This window comes from Condylura cristata, unplaced genomic scaffold, assembly GCF_000260355.1.
Source record: "Condylura cristata isolate star-nosed mole 26May11 unplaced genomic scaffold, ConCri1.0 scaffold00016, whole genome shotgun sequence".
NCBI classification, from domain to species: Eukaryota; Metazoa; Chordata; class Mammalia; order Eulipotyphla; family Talpidae; genus Condylura; species Condylura cristata.
In genome coordinates this window covers 18,983,175-19,005,591 of record NW_004567117.1, presented here as the reverse complement: position 1 = coordinate 19,005,591, position 22,417 = coordinate 18,983,175, and the positions used below count along the sequence as shown (strand labels likewise).

Below are 22,417 nucleotides of genomic sequence, written 5' to 3'. Positions count from 1 at the left end.
TCATATGTGTCTTTTTTTGCTACCATCTTTGTACAGGAATGTTTGCCATTTCATGCCTAAAGGTCGTAATTGTTATCTCTTAATTTATATAAAATTTATTTCTCATTTTACTTTTTCCATCCTGCAGTTTTCCTCTTACTCTTTGCTTCCTGACTATTGTTTATAGGTACTTCTTTCATCACTCTTTTCTTCTGTCTGTTTGTTATCTTTAGCCTTGATGTTTTTCATAGTCTCAAAACATCCTAACAGTTCTTACGTTCCCTTTAACATTTGATATTAGTGATTTGCTGTCGTCCTTTTATCTTTTGTTAAATATATAAACTTCAAAAAATAATATTAAAAGAAATTTTTACCTTTTGACTGTAGAATTCGTTACTTTTTGGTTCAAGGCAGTGATCAAATTAATCTTCTGTTTCAAAGTATTACTCTGATGTCTCATTGCCATTTAGGATGTGTAGTAAAATAATCATTTCTTGCCCTGGTTCTGAGCACAAACCTGGTTCTGAACATATATTTAACAAATTTTCCTCTGCAAAACCAAAGAATTACTCTGAGAATTGATTTTTTTGCAGTTATCACTTGTTGGGTTGTCTATTATATAAATAGAACCAATTTGAACTGGCTCTTAAAATGGGCTTCTAACAGTTGAATATGATGTATACCTATTATATTGAAAGGTTATAACACATAATTTAAATATTACTAAGTATTAATTTAAATTGAAAATGAAAGAATATTTTCCGGGGTTTTGTTTTTTTCCATCAGATAGAAGACTATCTAGATTTTTCAACTAGATTTAACCCTTTACACTAGAATTTCATTTTCCATCAGAATATACTATTTGTTTCTTAAGTTGTCTTATCATTTGATTTTTCTTGTCTCCCACTTAGTAACAAGCCACTTAGTAACAAGTTTCTGTTAACTTGATAATTAAAGTAGAACAATTACTGAGAGATGTAATTCGTGGAACCAGCTATTGTAGTAAAGTTTGAAAGAAAAATATGTAGATTTCATGTAATAAATACCTTTTCTTTTTCTGTGTCTGTCTGGAAAAAGCTAAGGGAAGGATAAACTTTGGCAACAAAAGATGTTTGCAGTTTTTTAGTACATATACTGTTCTGTTCTACTACTTACACTTTTGATACATGTTCTCTAAAATTGATTTGAACTCATAATTCTCAAAGACTAGTTAGCATTGTTGAGAAAGTGTTCCTCATGTACGAAGTTGAAGCTGTTCTTTGCCAATTCATAGAGCACATTAGCAATTGATAGGCTTGGAAATAGTCTGCCTATAAAGAAATGAGTTCCGTTATCAAGCAGAATTCTCTCTTTGCATAACATGTAGGAATATCTTGCAAAATTTTATTCCTTGGAACACACTTTAGTAATTACTTTAAAGGGATACCCAAGCTAGTCAGATTTCAGTTAGGGCCATAGTCTTTTTGTTTTAAATTTTTTTTTATATTTCTTAATTTTCTGTTCTACTTTTTGTTGGGATTGTTTTGCATTATTTTAATATCTACTATTGCCTAAACTGCTTCATTTATAAACTTCATCTACAGACTTCTTTCACTTTTTTATTTTAGAGCTGAGTCAATTTATGAAGAAATGAAGCAGAAATATGGAACTCAGGGTTGCTATTTACTTAAAATTAATTCTCGAACTTCTAATCGAGCATCTGATGAACAGATACCAGATCCATGGAGTCAGTATCTCCAGAAAAATAGTATTCAAAACCAGGTATATGTGAAAAAATGAAGCAAACCATAAAAACTGCATTTCAGTTTTATGACATGATAGTGTCACTATAGAATTTTTTAGTGTCTTAGTTTAACTATAGAATTGTTAATATTTATTTAGTAAAACTAGTTTTGATCTTTCAGAATGAGGGCTCTTCAGTGAGTGGTTCAAAAGTTGCTTTTAACTAACTGCAGTAATCCCTATGTGCTTTCCTTTTAGATATACCAGTGTTAACTGATCTTTTTCTTAAAAGGTGAAAAGTAAATTACACACTAAGAATTGAATTAGATTGGCTAGACATGTAAAGATTAGAATTTTTGACTTGTATATTTAATTTGTTATGAATGCTTACAGTCAATTCTTTATTATCCACATGCTCTGGGGTTGCCTTCCTTCATTTCCAACATGCTGTTCTTATGGCCACCTTTTGGAGCTCATACTTTTTAGGTGGGTGGGCTTTTTTCCCTAACTTTCCTCTGATTTCCTTTCCAAGTTATCAGGAAGTGTTGTTTCTTCCTACTACTCAATCTAGAATTCTAGATTATTGTTAACTGTTGTATGTTGGCGGAAGTAAGTGGGTACCAGGTTTCAATGTGCAACTTTTAAATTCAATTGTATGCCACTTGGTAATAGTTAAATACCATGCTCCTGTGGTTATTTCAGATAATCAAGAGTTGACTGTTCATTGTTTAGAAGATTTTCTCCATAAATGTACAATTAAACTATGTGTTTTTAAAATGTTATAGTTGATGTTCTAATGTAAAACTGTTTGATCTGTTTGTCTCACTTTTCTATTTCATATATGGAATGTTTGATTACAGTACAGTGCTATACTGCTATTTTACTTAGGTTTATAGTGTGATGATTGCCAAGCTTCTTTAAGATTATTGGGGAAAAGTGAGTTTAAAAAGTACCAGTTGTGGGCCCTCCTGATGGTGCAGCGGGTTAAAGCACAGCACTAAGAAACTTATGCCACTTCCTCATACGTTCAAGGAGATCCACATGGCAAGGCAGAGCTCTCCTGACCTGCCTGCTGCTCCCCCTAGCTGTGTACTTCCTCAGTACTTCCTGTTCTGCTCCCCACTCTGTCCCTAGTGAATCCTCTCACCCTCTGCATCTCTGGCCTGTACCCCAGTTCTGTATGAATAAATAAATAAATAAATCTTAAAAAAAAAAAAGTACCAGTTGTGTGTGAAGGAGCTTTACTTTCAGAGTTATACATACATAGAATAGGAATCAATTTGTAAATAATGGTTTAATTTCCTTTACACTTACAAATCACCTCATCTAGAGACAGTATTCACTCACTTTCTTCTAAAGTAATGTGCCATATTTAAACAACTTTAGCATCCAATAATTTTCAACCTTTTTTTCTTCTCACTGATCCTGTGGCGACCTTTTCAATTTTCCATTAAGATACCTTTTACAGGCCCTCCCTGGTGACCCGTCTGCTGCTCCCCTCAGCAGTGTACTTCGTCGATCTGCCTGTTCTGCTTCCCGTCTCTGGTGAAGCCTCTCACCCTCCGCATCTCTGGCCTGTACCCCAGTTCTGTACAAATAAATAAATAAATCTTTAAAAAAAAAAAAGGTACCTTTTACATACAGAAAGATGGCTTTTACCTCTTTTATATTTTTCCAGACTAAATATACCTAGGTGATTTTTTTTTTTCATTTTTGTTAAACGTGATTTCAGATCCTGATCACTTTTCTTGTTAATAAGTTCTGAATTATATAAAAGCGTGGTACTCACAATTACTATCTTCTGTTTACTGGTCACACCGAGTGGTCTGGTTATTTTTAGTTTTATGCATTCTTTATTAGCTGACAACCAGTGCCTTTGTACAAATAAACACTGCACTGTTTTTCCAAAGTACCTGGATTATTCAGAGTGTACTGTACCCTACTAACAATTGTGTCTATGGCCCAGGATTTCCTTCCATAGCACACCTCCTTTTTTTTTTTTTTTTTTTTTTTAAAAAGTTTTTTTTTACATCATTTTTCACATTTTTTTTTTCATCTCAATTGTAATCCCCACGGGTTTCCCATCACCAAATCACCCCTGTGCAGCACACCTCCTTTTTCTCCCCTGCTTTACTTATTCTAGCAGTCCATCTGCCATTTCTTGCCATTCTTCCTTAAGATAGACAGATATACATGCACATACCACACATACATGTATTCATGCAGATGTCTAAATCTATACCACTTAAATAGGTAAAACAGAGACAGAGATGATTGAATTTTAGAATTGGAGTAGTATTAAAATACAAAAGGGAATTTAAGAATATACTAGGTTTCAAATGGAATGATAGAATAGCAAATGTGGAAGCAATTAAGAAGTTGGAAGGGTGACCTGAAAGAGTCTTGCTATTGCAAATAAGTCAGGTTTACAAGGTTAGTTAATAGAGCAACCAGAGTTGATGGATTTCGTGATAGCTTAAACATGATAAGGAATAACTGCTAACCCTTTGTTATTTTATTTTGACAGGAAACATATGAAGATGGGCCTTGTACTATAACTTCAAATAAGAATTCTGACAATAATTTGCTTTCATTGGATGGATTAGATAACGAAGTCAAAGGTCTTGATCTATTTTCTCTTTGAAAATTTGCATGGTTGTAATCTCCATAATAAGAAAATAATAAGCATATTAACTTCTGAAGTTTTTTTATTGTTTAAGCTTGAATGTTTTGATATTTCACAATTTGTTTTATTAGAGTAATTTATCAGTTTTCTTTTTAAAAGATGTGGCAAGCAAAACAAGATAGGATATAAAGCATTAATTATTTTCAAAATGTATGACTTTGAAAACTTCATTTTTTTTTTGTATTACATTTTTGGTAGTAGTTCTAAAAGTTTTTGGTTCTAATTTTCCTGTTGTTTAGTTGTGCTATTTAAAAGTAATTCATTTATTACTTAAAAACTGTACTTTGCATGAATTTTAAAATTTCTATGATGTTTAGCAAACAGAAATAAAGTCCTGTTACCTTGAAAGGCAAAGATGAATGTTACTGTATTTTAGATTTCTAAAAATTAGGGGAAGGTAACGAGTACTTTGTTTTTTGTTTTTTTTTAGCAGTATGGTAGTGATACCACAATTTTCTGTTGCATTCCGAGGGTAAAAAAAAGGTCTTTTTTTCAGTAGATGGATTACCAAACAACTTCAGAACTCATCCACTTCAGTTGGACCCACCCAATGACCCTTCCAACAGCGCTGATGGCCCCGATTATATGAAATCAGCTTCATCATTACATGAAACAAAGAAAGCAAATGCTGGAGTTATTCATGGTGCGTGTTTAACCCTTACTGATCATGATAGAATTCGACAGTTTATACAAGAGTTCACATTTCGGGGCCTTTTGCCACATATAGAGAAAACAATACGGCAATTAAATGATCAGGTAAGACTTAGTATTTATGAATTAGTATTTTAGTAAATAGTAAACAAGAACATAGTATAATTTATTTGAAGTATTTGCATTGGTTTGGCTTGTTTTTCATAAGCTGTTAGGATTTATTGATATTAGTATTTGCTGAAAATCTATTAAATACTAAATGAGACTTTTTTTCATGAGGAATTTTGCCAGTATATTGAGTAGATGTTAAAATGAACATTTGTTCATTTTAAAAGCTTTTTATTTAGAATTTCTCTATTGTATACTAAAGAAGAATATTAAATTCTCATTTTTTCAATGTACTTCTTTTCTTAGCTAATATCAAGAAAAGGTTTGAGTCGATCTCTCTTTTCTGCCACTAAAAAGTGGTTTAGTGGCAGTAAAGTCCCAGAAAAGAGCATTAATGAGCTGAAAAATACATCTGGATTGCTGTAAGTAAAATAGTATTTTTGTATTTCCTCTGTTTAAGTCTGAATAGTTTGACCTGCATGACTGTAAAAAAGAAAAAAAATATTTTTTAGTTTCTTAGTTTCAAACTCAAGTTATAAGAATAATAAGTCAGTAAATTATAGTAAATTTAAAAAGCAAGAAAAGTAGGAAAGTCACTTTACTTGGAGTCTGTGTCCTTATATGAAGAGATAAGGTATTCATTAAGAAGTCCTCTGTTGGCCCTCCTTGATGGCGCAGCGGATTAAAGCGCAGCACTGAGAAGCTAAAGCCACTTCTGCATGAGTTCGATTCCCGCCTGCCCTGGAGGTGACCACATGGCGTGGCAGACCTCTTCTGCTCCCCTAAGCAGTGTACTTCATAGATCTGCCTGTTCTGCTCCCGACTCTGTCTCTGGTGAAGCCTCTCACTGCCCCTGAGTCTCTGGCTTGTACCCCAGTTCTGTATGTACAAATAAATAAATCTTAAGAAAAACAAAAAAAGAGAAGTCCTCTGTTAACATATTGTGATATAGTGATTTCTAAGACATGGTATATATTTAGTAAATTTGTTTAATATAGAATCTTGTAAGGGAGAGAATAAAATTTATTTTGGATTTTTATTTTTTTATTTTTATTTATTTATTTTTTTTAAAGATTATTCATACAGAACTGGGGCACAGGCCAGAGATGCGGAGGGTGAGAGGATTCACCAGAGACAGAGTGGGGAGCAGAACAGGCAGATCGACGAAGTACACTGCTGAGGGGAGCAGCGGGCGGGTCAGGAGAGGTCTGCCACGCCATGTGGTCACCTCCGGGGCAGGCGGGGATCGAACTCATGCGGAAGTGGCTTTGACTTCTTTAGTACTGTGCTTTAACCCGCTGCGCCACCAGGGAGGGCCGGATTTTTATTTTTTTTACAATTTTTTTTATTATTATATTTATTTTTACATATTTTTGTGCATTTTGCCATCTTAGTTGCAATTCCCTTGGGTTTCTCATCACCAAATCTCCCATGTGCCATCACCATAGTCCAGTGCATTTCCCTTCCGGATTTTTATTTTTTTCCTGGTTATGACATCTGGAATTAGCCATTTCATCATTTCATTGTGTCAAAATGCATACCTGTTGTTGAGAAGTTCTCACTCTGTGTAGGACATTGAATGATATAGATGAGACTGTCAGCTTCTATCGGAGACCAGCTCCAACTTTTGAGGTGTCTGGAGGCAGGACAGGCAGGACCCTAAGATGGGAAGGCGTCAGTGTGCAGAAATTCCAAGAAGGGGAGAGGGAGTGAGGAAGACACGGGAGTCGGAGTTGGGTGCAAATCTTCCTGCTCATCTTTTTGCAGGTCTTTATTTATACTGTTTAGCAAGATTTAGTTACAATAATGCCTTAGGTAAGTTAATAAGAAACCGACATAAAAGTTTCAAAGGAAGAGGGAAATAGTGCATCTTTTTCCTTCTACTTTATGGCACACTATAATATACATCTTTGTGATAACTTTCATGTATACGGATGTTTAACTGTGACTTTAAAGGATCAGGGTCTGGGAAAGGATGATAGGAAATTGTCCATGGGTCCTTATGCCCTGAGAGTTATCTTAAGAATCGCTTTTTGTCAAAATACCAAAGAAGTTTTCCAGGAGTCTTGATGCTCTGGGGTCTTATCTCTCCAGGAGCTTGCCTTTTGTCTTCAGTCAAAGGAATTTCCTGCCCAGGAGCAGCTCAGCTTGTACTTTGCCCAGGCCAGGTAGCCAATTTAGAGCTAAGGCAAGCAATTACAAACTGATGTTGCTACAATATTTTTTGATATTACGATTATACAAAAAAGGGAGGTCATAACATAAGTTAGCAGTGGAAATTCTGATATTTCAGAGCTTTTCCAGAGCTATCCGGAATCTGTCAGACGATAGCCGTTGCATAGCTTGTGTCAAGCTTCCAAATATCTTTGAGAAATGACACTTGGGTTTGAAGGTAGAATTCTTTGTAAATCAGGATCAGTTTTCCTAATGTTCTGGGCAGTTGAGCAACTTGTTAGACATTTTACTATATGTAATGACATAGGAATAATCAACTATAAATTGTTTTCTTAATTTATTTTGTATTGACAGGTATCCACCAGAAGCACCAGAGCTTCAAATCAGGAAAATGGCTGACTTATGTTTTTTGGTACAGCATTATGATTTGGCTTATAATTGCTATCATACTGCAAAGAAGGACTTTCTTAATGATCAAGCAATGCTTTATGCAGCTGGTGCCTTGGTTGGTATTATATAGTAAATTTTTTTTATTTCTGTAACCATAAATGATTGAAATTTCTCTTTATGAAATGACAAACAGAATAGCTAGGGATAAACTTGTACTCATGGAACATGCCATGCAGTGGTTAGTTTATGCAGAAGAGATGGGTTTTCCTCAAATTCTGGTACATTTAAACATAGCCATAAAGTTAACTTCTTAACTTTACTTGTACCTTTTAAATTTTTATGTCCGTTTTCAAAGTTCAATTTGAATTTTAGTTGAATTATATTCAAGTTACAGTTTTTTTAAAAGATTTGTTCATATAAGGTTATCCCTGGTGGCGCAGTGGGTTAATGCAGCACTAAGAAGTTAAAGCCACTTCAGCTGGAGTTCGATCCCCACCCTGGGAAGTGACCACATGGTGCAGTGAACCCCTCCTGACCCTCCCGCTGTTCCTCTCAGCAGTGTACTTTGTAGGTCTGCCTGTTCTGTTCCCCATGCTGTCTCTAGTGAATCCTCTCACCGCCCCTGTACCTCTGACCTGTACCTCAGTTGTATATGTATAAATAAATAAATCTTTAAGAAAAGATTTATTCATATGAAAATTGGGGTACAGGCCAGAGGTGCTGGGGGTGAGAGGATTCACCAGAGACTGAGTGGGGCACAGAACAGGCAGATCTACTGAAATTCACTGCTGAGGGGAGCAACAGGCCAGACAGAAGAGATCTGCTGCATCATGGCCAGGGATGGAATTCCCTGCAGTTCCATGCTGCAGTGGCTTAGCCCCTTGTGCCACCAGGGCAGCCTCATGTAAACTTAATTCAGTACTTTTCCCTTTCCTGTTGAAGATTATAATTCTGTATTTGCTATTTTTGATCTCCTTGCCTAAGAAGTATTGTTTATGAATAAATGCAAATTTTATTTATAATGACATTGATTTCCTATTTGTCATTCACATATGAGCTAATTGATAAGGCCAGAAAGTGTGTTGTAGGACAGATTATACTGCCTTCCCTTTAAGAAGAAAAATCACGAAAGATAGTTATGGTAATTGTAAAGATATAAGCATATATCATACCTAAACCAACAATAGGAGTTCTTGAAGAAATTTTTTTATAGTGTAATCTGTTATAACTAACTGAATGTTAAGTGGATCTCTAGCTCTTGATGAAAATCTCTATAAAATGTACTAATCTGTTATAACTAAGAATTTAATGGTTGATTATTTAAGATTGTGAAATAACTTATTTTGAATGTTCTCAGTATATCAGTAGAAACTATGTCACTGTGTTTGAATGTGTACTAATTTAATTTTTTCCCCAGAATTAAATTGGAAAGTAACTTAGAACTTGGGGCACATATTTATTTCTTAAAAGACTTTTTCATAGTTCCTTTTTTTTTTAAACAGGTGTACAGTATTTATAATTCATATGTAGTAAATATGAATTTTATACAACATAGCATTATGCTATGTGTTTGAAAATATTTGCTGTTTTTTGTATAGTATAGAACCATATAACTCATACATTGCGTATACCTATTAGGAAAAGCTGATATTTCAGAGCTGTAGAATATTTTGTCATATGGATAGAATATGTTTTAATTCACTTGATTCAGTAAATACTGGAGCAGGCACTGAGATGGTTACTGAGGCTAAAGAGGTGTCCTGAACAGTTATATGACAGCTCATACAGTCATGGAACTTTATGTTAGGTTAAAGGCTTTAATCACATCCCACTTTTTAGATAATTATTTAGTTCTTTTTCTATTTTTTAAAATGTTTGGCAGAGAAATATATTTATTGATCCTGAAAGTGGGTGGGCATTAGCATTTTCCCCCTAATTTCATTTATTTCCTGTTAAAATTTTATTTAAACTTGATTTACATGAGAGCATAACTATAAACATAGAAAAAAAATGAACCTTACATATTATACGAGTTATATATAATAGAAGTTATTTGACAATGAATTGGGTTTTAAAAATGGAATAAAAAGTTCTGAAAATTGACTGACTTAGAGTTACGAAATGGTCTTTATGCCTCTTTATGCTGCATTAGCATGTGTAAATAGTTGAAAATATATATAGTGCAAGCTTCTATGAGCTCTGCTTTTATATCTTGATGCCAATAATTAGAAAGAGATTTATTCATAGATAAGGAAGGTGGTAGCAGAAATCTTAAGTGAGCCTCATTTGGTAGTTCTAAATCCCTTAACTTTAAGTATTTACTGGGCCTTTTGGAAATTTTATTTAAATAATGACTGTGGTGGAAAGATTGTCTAGAAAGTTTGAAAACTTAGCATATGGTTATTTTTGGAAGTCTATGAAATTTGCACACATGCATGCATAGAAAACTCCAGCAAATTTTATTCTAATTTTTAGACTGCTGAACTTTAAATGCTGAACTTTAATAAGAGTATTTCTCTTTTTGAAATAGTACAAAAAGTGTCTTTTCCTCTAGGAAATGGCAGCAGTGTCGGCTTTTCTTCAGCCAGGAGCACCTAGGCCATACCCTGCACATTACATGGATACAGCAATCCAGACATACAGGGATATCTGCAAGTAGGTGACTAGAATATTTATAGTCTGTCATTTAGAGGTCAATTTGATCTGTTGTTATAAGAAAATAGTTGTTTGACATTTACACTTTAACACTTTAAATAAGTTCCCAAACATAGTCAGCCATGATAAAGTGGTTTTTTAAAAAAAATTAATGTTATATCCTCCTTTCATTTTCTATTTTGTTTGGATATTTGTTTTTTGTTTCATTTAGGTTTTTTGGGGGGGCATAGAAGAACTGGGGTGTAAGCCAGACATACTGGGGGTGCAATGATTTACCAAAAGCAGAGTGAGGAACAGAACAGGTGGATCTCCTGAACTACACGGCCAAGGGGAGCAACAGACAAGATAGGAGAGGCCTACTGAACCATATGTGTGTGGGTTAGCTCACTGGCCAAGGATCAAATTCAGATCTTAGTGGTGAGAGTGCTGAGACTTAACTCCTAGGCCTCCAAGGTGGAGACCCTGTTTGGATATTTAGTTAGGCAATTTGTTATCTGTTATGTTGAGATTATATATTTTATTGGCTTTATATTTGTATAGTGGGGATATCTTTAAGGATAACTACTATTAAGCCATTTTGAACTTGCTAAGTAGGAAAAACAGAGTTAACTAACTTAACTATTTTTAGTGAGTTCTTTTGGAATTCTATAGGAGTTAAACCTCATCACCTGTAAGGAATCTATGGACAGACCAAAAATAGTCAGAGGAGGTTTAATTGATATTTGAGAAATGAATTTTGAAGAGACAGCACTTGGGATGATAGCCATGAAGACGTTTCAGGAATAGTGACTGGCAGGAATGCTTTGGATGCAGCATTATTGGTTAAAGGGAAACAGCTATGCCTCTCCTAGAGAGGCACATATACATGTGTATATAAAACACATGTTCAATTGGGTGGTAAATTTTGGAAATTTAGTTTGAGAGAAATCAGTATATAAGGAGGCTTAACCTTCATTGATTCTTGTTATCATTAGATATAGATAGAATTTATATAGTAAATGGGGAGTTACTGAGTATTTAAGTAGAACTTTGACACAGAAGCTGTTTTTTTGGAAAGAGTGTGACTTTTCTATGTAGAATGAATGGGTTAGAAGACAGGCATTTTTATCTCCTGTGTTGTAATAGCAGTGTTTTTATACCACAGCATTAATAACAGTGATTAACACTTATTGAGTGCTCAGCATTTGCCTCTGTGCCAAAGAAATTTACATAGTCATTTAATTTTCCAGCAAACATGAAATGGTGGGTACTATTTTTATCTCCATTTTAGTTGAGAATCCTGAAATTTCAAATTTACCTGAGGATACATAGCTAATTAATGGAATCAATATCAAATCCACCTCTTATACTTTATTCTAGAATTTGTGTGGAGAGTGTAGCAGAAGAAAGCCTATACTGTGCATACTTCACTAAAAGAGTAGCCACTGAAGGAGACTGAAAAGGAGAGATTCTGAAAAGGCAAAGCAATTAGAGTGAGCTGTCAGAGCAGAGTAGAAAGGGGTTTTAAGAAGTTGGAATGTTTTTTCTTCGAAATTATTTTCCTTGTCTTCATGAAGCACAGAGCTTTTGGAGAGATGCATATAGAATACTATAAAAGAAAAGGAGACCACTCAAGAGACTTGGATAGCCAAGTAAGCCATGGCAATCCATTTTTTTCCTGCTCACACAGACAATGTACTTTTTCTGTATGTACAATTATGAGTATACTTTGTAATCTTCACTTAAAGTTGCTATAATTGGAAAGACCCCTAATCTCTGAAATTTTAAAATATAAATGTTGAAGTATAGGAAATCTATTTTAATTGGTTTTGTAATACCATCTCCACTTCTGTGAGGTCCTATTTATCCTTAAGAAACTTCCTTAAATTTCAGAGGTGCAAATAAAAACCACAATGAGATACCACCTCAAACCATTGAGAATGGCACATTTTAAAATAACTAGTAACAACAAATGCTGTCGAGGCTGTGGAGAAAATGGAACTCTCCTGTACTTCTGATGGGAATGCAAATTAGTACAACCACTATGGAAAACTGGAGGTTTCCTTATACTGCTAAAAATGGAGCTTCCATATGACCCAGCAATCCCACTCCTAGGTATCTACCCAAAAGACACAAAACACTGACTCAAAAAGACATCTACACCCCCATGTTTATTGCTGCTTTATTTACAATAGGAAAGACAGGGAATCAACCCAGATGCCCAGAAGTAGATGACTGGATTAAAAAGATTCCATATAAACAATGGAATATTACTGAGCAATCAAAAAGATAAACTCATGCCTTTTGCAACAGCATGGATGGAGCTGGAAGGAATCATGCTTAGTGAAATAAGCCAGAAAGAAAAAGAAAAATACTGGATAGTTTCACTCATAGCAGGACCATAAAGGACCAGGGAGAAAATAATAATAATGAACAACTATATACTAGAGACGTTTTATGGGGGTGGAGTGGGGAATGGGATAAAAAAAGGGGGTGGTGGGGCGAGTACACAGACTGTGGTGATGGCACATGGGTGAATTGGTGATGGGAAGTCCATGGGGATTGCAGCTGAGATGGGGAGAAAAAATTCCTTAAATTTCTTTTTTCAACCTTATTTTTGTTAATCCAGCAGTTTTGTTTCCCCATTCCCATCATCATATTTCTCCTTGACCCTTCCCATTTCCTCTCCTCCTTAACCTCAGGAGCTTGACTTTGTATCCACCAGTTTTCACTGAGTATTTTACTTTGTCAGATCTTTTCCTTAGTAAACATCTAGTATTTGGCTTTGTCATTTTGCCTTGCTTTACTGCACATAGTTTCCTCAAACTCCTTCCTTTTTAATGACAAATGGCATCATTCGTCATTCTTAGTTGAACAATATTCCATCGTGTGGATATACCACATCTTCTTGATCCATTCATCTATCATGCACACTTAGGTTATTTACATGCTATAAAGTAAACAATGCTACAATAAACATTGCAGAGCTTATGATTTATTGAGTTGATGGTTTAATGTTCTTCAAAGTGGTGCCCAAGAGTTGGGTTGCTGACTCATACAGTGTTTCTGTTTTTAGATTTTTAAAGGTAAAACCAGATTGCTTTAGAAAATGTCTGCACCAGTTTACCTTCCCATGAGCAATATAATAGAGTCCTCCTTTCTCTGCATCTTCTCCAGCACTTTTAATATGTGCCATTCTGACACATTGTGCTTTTGATTATCTCATTTGTATTTTCAGTTTTTGTATCTTCTTTTAATGTTTTATTTTGGGTCCATTTCCACTGCTTTATGTATTCTATTGATTTTTGTTTAAAGTTTCTACTGAGGTTAGGTTATGGTAGACTGCATGTGTGACCATTGTTTAGTATGGTTTCACATTCTTATTGATGGGCCACATTTTGTCTTCCTCTGTGTTGTAGATGTCCATTAACTTTACATTTTTTTGTTGTTTCTTTATAGTCATTTTAAAAGAACTTTTATCTCTGCCTCGATGTTGAAGCATTCTTTTAATTTTTGCTTTTTCATGAATCCTTGATCTTGAGTGACAATCTTGCTGGATACAGCATTCTAGGCTATAAGTCTTTGTCTTTTAGTATTTTAGGTAGCTCCTATTTCCTTTTTGCCTGTAGGATTTCCACTAAAAACTTTATGAGCAGTCTAATTGGTATTTCCTCAAGTTATACTTCTTCCTCTTCTAATATACTGTCCTTGTCATTGACTTTCAGCAATTTGATTATAATGTGCATTTCGGTGTGGCATTTTGTTTGGAACACTTTGGGTCTCTTAGATCAGGATGCCTGATTTGTTTCCCAGATGCAAATGATTCTCAGTAGTGGTTTCTTTCAATACATTTTCTGAGCCTTTCTCTTTCCATTCTTCTTTTGTAATCCCATTGCTATGAATTTTATTTTGTCTTTATGCCATCTGAAAGAACTCTTGCATTGTTTCCATTTTTTAATTTTTTTTTTTCCCCTTGTTTTGTGTGTCTCTGCAACTGTGCTTTCCATGCTCACTGGTCTGTTAACTTTATTTTTGAAACATTATTGTATTGATTTGGCTGTTGAGTTTTGATATCTATTCATTCTATTTTTAACAATCTCATATTTTCTTAATCTTTATTGTTTCTTTTGCATCATGTACTGTTTCTTTCTTAATTTGGCAAACACCATTATGACTGTTAGCTTAAACTACTACTGATGTACATTTTGCAGTTTTCCTGTATTGGGATTCTTTAGGGCTTTTTTTGTTGTCAATACAGTTATTTGTGACATGTTGCATTTTGTAAACTAGCTGTTGATTCAGATAACCAATTTGATTTTATATTCTTGCATATAGTGTGACTTTCCATTATGTTCATACTACAAAATTATGTAATGATTGAAAATTTTTATAAGATGAGAATTCTTTAGTGTTTTGTTTTCGTAAGTAGAAAACAAAGACATGGATTTATTTTTAATTGAAAAGATTAGAAACTTAACACATGGTTATTATGATAAACTAATACTGTATTGTAGTGTTAATGATATTTTTCTTAACTTTTTTTCTTTAGGAATATGGTTTTGGCTGAAAGATGTGTATTGCTAAGTGCAGAAATTTTAAAAAGCCAAAGTAAATATTCAGAGGCTGCAGCTCTCCTAATACGATTGACCAGTGAGGTATGACACTGTAGTTTTTATTTTAATTAATATCGTTTCATCATTTTTCAAAAGTGCTTTTTTTTTTTTTGAAAATTTGTGCAAAACAGAACACTGGAGGGAAAATACTCTGATAATTTATAAAATCCTAACTTTAGTTATTTGTTGAGTTAATTTTAAATGCACTCTATTCTAACTTTTACAACTGTTTATGAATTTGCTTTAATTATAATACATAATACATAATTTAATAATAGATATATAATACAACACTATTATTAGCTACAAGCATGTATTGTTCATCTTCTCTGAATTATTTTCTGTCCTCTATAGCAATATTTTAAAACAACATACATGTGCATAATTCCTAATAAAAAATTGATCATTAAAATGTATCAAGGAATTTTTATTTATATTTTTACTAATATAAACTTCAAAAATATAATCTTAAGCCTTAGACAAAGTGTTCTGTGCATATTTCAAAGGGAGAAAAATCCATTTATAGTTGCAGACTTTAATAAGTTGCATTGGTTCTAGACATGAAATTCTTTATAAACATGGATAATAGTTCCTTCTAAACATGGAAAGACATTATTTAAATGAATGTTTAAGACAACTAAATCATACTCCTCTATTTGGTTCTTAAATGTGAATGTGTCCCTTGGGTTTAAAATCTTAGATTGATCATATACTTATATACCTTTTCTTTTTGTGTGTGATCTCTTTACAGTTGTAATTTTCATTCTCAAATTCTTGCCAGCTTTTATCTTCTTAGATTTGTATGGCCATCATTTAAACTTACCTACTTGGACATTTCCAAGAAACCTTTTAGTTGATATAAATAACTAAACTTGTAATTTTTTTTACCTTATAGTTTGTGATTTTACATTTTGTTATAACCATCTGTCTCCTCATTTGTTGTAGTTAGAAGCTGCTTGAAATGTTCTGTAGTCAGTCACCTGTCCTATCAGTAAAATAATTAAGAAGAATTAAAAAAAATTCTTCACTCATGTGTTCTTTTTATATCTCCAAATATTTTACTTACCACTTTAAAAAAATCTCTCATGTTGTTGTACTGGTTCATATCACCCTTAATATCCTTCCTCTTTTTTCATCTAATTTGCTAATCTTGTTATTAGCAAATTCAGATAGATAATAGTCTCTGCAATACCTTGGGCTCTTCTGAATGTTCCTATTCTGCTCTCTTATTTAATGCCATAATGACACTTTAATGCCATATTACATTGGGAATTATTTTTAAGCTTTAACTTCTTGAAGATAGAGGGCTGTGTTGTCGTCTATATTTCTATCCTGAATGCTAAAGACTGGACATGGCATGGCACATGGTTTATGAGTCACAAATGTTTGCTAAACTCTTGTTAAACTCAACCATGTAAAAACAGTTTGTGAGATAAAACTAAGTTTAGGGATGATGATAAAAAATGTTTAATAATTGATATTGCATGGACACTAAGCAGTATGAACAGTTGTTGGACTATTTGGAAGAGATGGATATAGGTACTTGAATGTTTTGATATTCCATATGATGATGAATAATTTGGGTTTGATTGTATTGCTAAGTGTTTCCACCCAGCGTAAACCAGTGAATGTAAGGAATTTATGGTTTAGGAACTTGAATAAAAATCTTCACAGCAAATTTTTCTGTGTGCATTGTAGCCTTGTTATTCTCTTTTATTTTCTCTTTGTTTTTGTCTTTGTTTTTCAAATCTGGATGCCTTACTTTGTTATAAATTCTGTGAAATGTATCACTGTCATTTACTGCCTTAGATGAAGAGTATGGTCAGTGGTGGTACATTTTCCCGGAATTATTAATTCCTTTTTTGTAAGTGTTTATAAGTATTAATGATTTTTTGATACCTTTTATGTATTTCTTTCCAATAACTTATAAGTCCAAACTTCTAGGCATATATGTATAAAATTTAGCTTATTTTAATGAATACTTTGAATTCCTTATATGTATCTTGTAACCCAGAAAGCCTGTATAATACTACAGAGAAGATTTACTCATCTTGAGGATAGGAAACTATTATTTATGAATTGTATTTTCTACATTTTTGCTAGTACTATTATAATACAAGTTAGCTGTGAGACTTGAGTGAAAAGAGTTGGGCTTTATTTTATGTTTTGGGCTGAAAATTTATGGACAGGTGGATCTTATTCTTGTGTTTTCCCTAGATTCTTAGCATGATAGAATGATAATACATCCCACAGTTACCAGTAAATAGGGTAGTATTTGATGAATTTAGTATTTAAGATATCAATGATTTTTCTCCTGTGTCTGTGTGTTGGTCATATAGTATTATCTTTTAGAACTTTTTACCTTCCTGTATTTAAATACAGTAAATTAGTTTCCTCGGGGATAGTAATAGCAGTTTTTGTAAGTTCTCTAGCTTGGAGGAAATGTTTCTGTGATAAACTATCAGTTGCTAGCACCTTTCCTATTAGTTTTACAGTTACTTAAAGAATAAAATCTCAGAGCTGTCCTTTGAGATTTGATTCAGTTAAATTTGTGCAACTGGTGCCTTTAGCAGTGGTGTTTTTGTGACAGTGTTTCTTGAAGTCTCTATCTCAAGTGATTCCTGCTTTACCCAACTATCCTCAAGTTAAGTTGCTGTTTCAGTTTTTGTTAAAATTATCTCTAGGTTGTGGGCAAAGTTCATAAGCTGGAGTTTTGTTGAAGTGGTAATACAGGTTTTTTTCCCCTTAGTTTCTTATGGAGCATGTATAGTGGACTTGACAAATCGTAGGTATGAACAACCACTAAATTTAAATTTTACTTACTTTATTCAAGGCCTTTGCTTTCTGTTTTCCTTCAGTCAGCATTAAAGGCAGTTGTCATTCTTTTCACGGCTGTTTGTTTTGTATCACAGCAAGGTGATCACTACTAGAGGTGTCATTATCAGGGATAGGGACTAATGAAGAATAAACCAAAGTATGATACAAATGTGGGTATTTAGCTCTGTCAATTGATTCAAGTCGACACACTTGCATGTAAAGTTAAATTATGCTTTGGTTGAGTTAACATGCTGTCTTTCCTGAATTGCTAATCATTGAGTTTTAAATTTGAGAATGTTGAGGGTTTATTGTGCTTGTTATTTATTTATTTATTTCTTACATCATTCTTCATTTTGTGCATTTTTTCATCCCTGTTGTAATCCCCATGGTTCTTGTGCTTGTTTTTAACTGAATTGTACATTAGAATCACACCACCATTAGAACTGTCTAGAGCATATTCCTTAATAAGAATATCCAGCATTGCTCTCCATCCAACTCTTGTATTTTAATAAAGATTCATAGGTAATTAACATATATTCATGCTGTGTGTGTGTGTGTACATGCTCAGAATAAATTTAAGAATTGCATAGAACTTAAATTGTATTAGTCTGTTAAGAAGCCTAACTAAAATTCTGAAGCAAAGGAGTTACCTGTTCTAGAAAGAGTTACCTGTTCTAGATATTAAAATGTAAGGTTTTGGAAATTAAAATTGTTTATAGTGATAAGAATAGAAAATAATGGAGTAGAGTGAGAACTAAAAGAATGCATATGATGAGGTATCATTTAAACTCATGGGGAATTTAGTTATTCATTAAATAGTGTTGTGACATTAATTAAATGCTGGGGTTGGATTCCTACCATATTATAATTTGAGTATGTTATAATATAAATAAATGACACCAAAATAAAAGAAGAAACTGTGAGAGAGCACGGTTTTTTTAGTGATAACACTCTGTTTGCTGAAATAAAATTTAAAGCCATAAAAGCAAAGATAGGCTACTTGACTACTAAAGAACAAACTCTTTCATGTTAAAAATGGGAAATAGTATTTGTAAATGTATGACAAAGCCTGATATTAAGTGTACAAAAGGCTCTTCAAACCATATAATTACAAAAGGGTATAAACAGATAATTCACAGAAAGAGTACAAAACCCTGAAACATTTGAAGATTAACAGCCTTATTATTACAGAAATGTTATGTTGAAAAACAAAATGTCAGTTTTCTTTTGTTAGAAAGAGGTAAATTGTTTTTAAGTGATTTTTGAGTAGAATGTAAAACACATTTGCATTCTTTGTTGATTACAATGTACTACATGTTTGTAGTAGTAGTTATATCCATTCAAATTTTAAGTAATTCATGGCATTCATGAAGTCAGTAGTTCTAGAAATCTACCTAACTTAAATATTTATAATTGCTTAAAAATATTTTATTAAAATATTTAGTAAAGCATTTTTTATAGTAACAAACATGAAGCAATCTTAAGTCAGCTGAAAATGTCAAAATTATCAGGTCTTACATTATGGTATCTTAATATAATGGGATATATTGTAGTTTTAAAAGACATGAGAAATGTAAATGTCTTGGGAAAATGTCCATATTAAGTTTAAAAAAGCCAGAAAGAGATTATATAATACCACTTTTGTGTAAAGAAGCATGTATACTTTTAAAACATATATTTGACATGCAAGCAAACGTGTATATAAAGAGAGAAAAATGACTGACAAACACAAGGTGTAGACAGTACTGTAGGTAGCATCTGGCAAATTAGTTGAGGCATTTGGGAAAGTATTTACTAAGAATAAAAACAATAAAAAATAAGACCCTAATTTCCCCTGTAATTCTGATGCGGATTCCTGGTTTAAAATGCTTGTTAATTATTATATTCTTTTTTCCCCCACTTAGTATCTTTTGGCTCTTTCTTGAAAAATTATCAGGTCTATTAGTTTTTGTCATGAGGAGATTGAAATAGATAACGATATCTTTTTACTAAATGTTTTTTAAAGATTGTATCCTCAGATCTGTTTCAGTTTATGATTGTTACAGAACAATTATAATAATCTATGGCCTATGAACACTTGTATAAACTATGATTTGTTGAAATTATTGCATTTAAAGTCAATGTTTTCTGTTTTCACCTTTCCCTGGGGAAAATAATGGCAGCAGAACACATGGAAGGGCATGGTAAGTTCAGCTTGAGAATAGCAGAAAACCTAGAGAAAGTTGTGGTGAAAATGTTGTTGATACTTAATCAGCAACCTTCAGTACTTTCTCAGTATTTTGTAAAGTGATGATTGCTCTTTCAGTTGAAACTTTGTCCCTGAAAGAGCTGATGTAAATCCAGTATGTGGATTTTTTAGACACTGTTGTAAGAGTGAGTTGAGTGGAAACTTAGGTGCAGTGTACTGTTTACTGATATTTTAACAGCAGGTGTTAATCCTTGAAGGGAAAAGCCTTCTGAACTTTTTAATGAAAAGCAGTAATTTTAGCCCTCTTGAATTACAGCTCATGAGAAATCCTTGTAAATACAATAGAACTTTATAGAGGATAAATTAGATTAAAACCTTTCATAAGATACATTGGTTTTTTTCATCTCCCTCTCCCCCCCTGTTTTGGATGAATGGAAATATATTACTGTCACAGATCAATTTCCAGAAGAAGTTAGATTGGTGTGAATCCATTTTTTTTTCTGTACCCTTTTTCTCATTTCTTTAAGTATACATGTGTTAAATTCTCAATTTATATACTACTTTGCCCTTTGCAAAGGGTTTGCATGGTGCATAGCATAATCAGACATTTGGCTGTATGAAGAGCAAATATTTCATAGTGAAGAATTTTTTGAAGGGTTAAAAAAAATTGGAGTTTATTGCAAGAATGGATCATCAAGATCAGATTGCCCCTTGATGTCTGCCCTCAGATACTCAAGTTAAACATTGAATATGCTATGTATTATTTTAAGAAACGAAATGTTTTTTCTCTATGTTTTAAATTTTAATTTGTGAATCTAACCATCTTTCTTTTAAAAATTCAATAGGATTCTGATCTTCGAAGTGCACTTCTTTTGGAACAGGCAGCACATTGCTTTATAAACATGAAGAGTCCCATGGTTAGAAAATACGCATTTCATATGATTCTGGCAGGCCATCGATTTAGTAAAGCTGGTCAGGTGAGTGTATGGTCTTTAAAAAGAAAACAATTGTAACTGGTAATATTTTAATTTTTATAATTTACTGTCTATGTAACTGTCACTTGTCAATATTTTATGATTTAAAATTAATCCTAAAAATAAAGTTTGTGTGGCCCTCCCTGGTGGCGCAGAGGGTTAAAGTACAGCAATAAGAAGCCGAAGCTTCTCTATGAGTTTGATTCCTGCCTGCCCCGGAGGTGACCACATGGCGTGGCAGACCTCTTCTGACCCACCCGCTGCTCCCCTCAGCAGTGTACTTCGTGGATCTGCCTGTTCTGCTCCCCACTCTGTCTCTGGTGAAGCCTCTCGCTGCCCCTGAGCCTCTGGCCTGTACCCCAGTTCTGTATGCACAAATAAATAAATCTTATAAATAAATAAATAAATAAATAAAGTTTGTGTAACAGTGATAAGGGCATGAAATTTGCATTTAGACAAATATGATTATAAATCTTGATCATTTATTCACAGTTTAACTTTGGGCAAGTTCTTGATCTCTAGGCTTCAATTTTTTTATTTACAAAATTTGGAATATTCCAGTTTTGTGAAGTTAAACCAAGTTATATATTTGAAAGGTCAAATGCATTCAGGCATTAACTTTTCTGAACAATGATTGAACTCTCTTGATTTCTCCTCTGTTTTGCTGTATCACAGAATGCTTTGTAATGGTATTTACTAAATGTTTAATGTAGAGAAGTTTTCTGTCTCTTGTCCCTGGAGGTAGATAGTTTGGAGAACTATTTATTAATCTAGAGAGCTTTTTCTTGCCCCCAAATATCCCTTTGAGCATTAGCTGGAGGGAGCTATGTTAGAGGTGGTTATAGTAGCAGTCATGAGAACAGTAGTTTACCAGCATAACAGAATAGATACTCACCTTTGCATTCCAGAGACTTTACTAGGAGTTGAGCATACACCCAGAAGACCAGCATGGTCTTGTCTTTTAAGGAGTTTTTAATCTGTTAGGGGAGTATGAAGGTTTTTTTCAAATTTAGTGAATGTGAATTTTTATTAACATAAACATTTTTCAAAATCTTCACGTCATGCTTGTACTTAAAGCTGCATGTTATTTAAAAGCTACAAAGAAAGATGTTCAAAGTCACTTTCACTTTCATGTAAAGATGCCATGGTTCTTAAAATCTAGTCATGATTAGTTTTCTTGTTTTTTTTTGAAAATTGTGACAAGTTAGAAAATACGGGAAAATGTTTTATATTAGAAAAAAAAACATCCTTGAGAAACTGCTGGTGGGGTTGGAGGTGTTTATGTCTGGTATATTCTATATAATCTTTCTTTCCATCCTTACTTTAAGAGGACTTTAAATCCTTATTATTTTTAAATTCTCTTAAGATTTTCTTCCAAGAAATGCTCAGAAATGTACTTGAACTTGACACTTACACAATATTTGTTTCTTTGTATGTATCAGTTTTTAAGATTTAGTATTTGTTTCTTTAGTATCTGTAT

The 22,417-nt window shown here is 33.3% G+C and overlaps 1 protein-coding gene across 7 annotated transcripts in view; it reads left to right on the top strand.

Moving 5' to 3' along the window:
• TRAPPC8 (trafficking protein particle complex 8) overlaps positions 1–22,417 on the top strand; it is a 67,503-nt gene that overhangs the window by 19,567 nt on the left and 25,519 nt on the right. For 2 of the 7 annotated variants that reach the window (XM_012725938.1, XM_012725933.1), the window contains 9 exons: positions 1,587–1,740; positions 4,229–4,322; positions 4,884–5,143; positions 5,453–5,568; positions 7,676–7,826; positions 10,266–10,366; positions 14,895–15,000; positions 19,938–19,958; positions 20,809–20,940. In XM_012725938.1, the coding sequence (XP_012581392.1) occupies positions 1,587–1,740; positions 4,229–4,322; positions 4,884–5,143; positions 5,453–5,568; positions 7,676–7,826; positions 10,266–10,366; positions 14,895–15,000; positions 19,938–19,958; positions 20,809–20,940 (1,135 nt within the window). The remainder of the gene's footprint in view (positions 1–1,586; positions 1,741–4,228; positions 4,323–4,883; positions 5,144–5,452; positions 5,569–7,675; positions 7,827–10,265; positions 10,367–14,894; positions 15,001–19,937; positions 19,959–20,808; positions 20,941–22,417) is intronic. The other 5 variants (XM_004683815.2, XM_012725936.1, XM_012725937.1 and 2 more) reach the window with 3 other exon arrangements.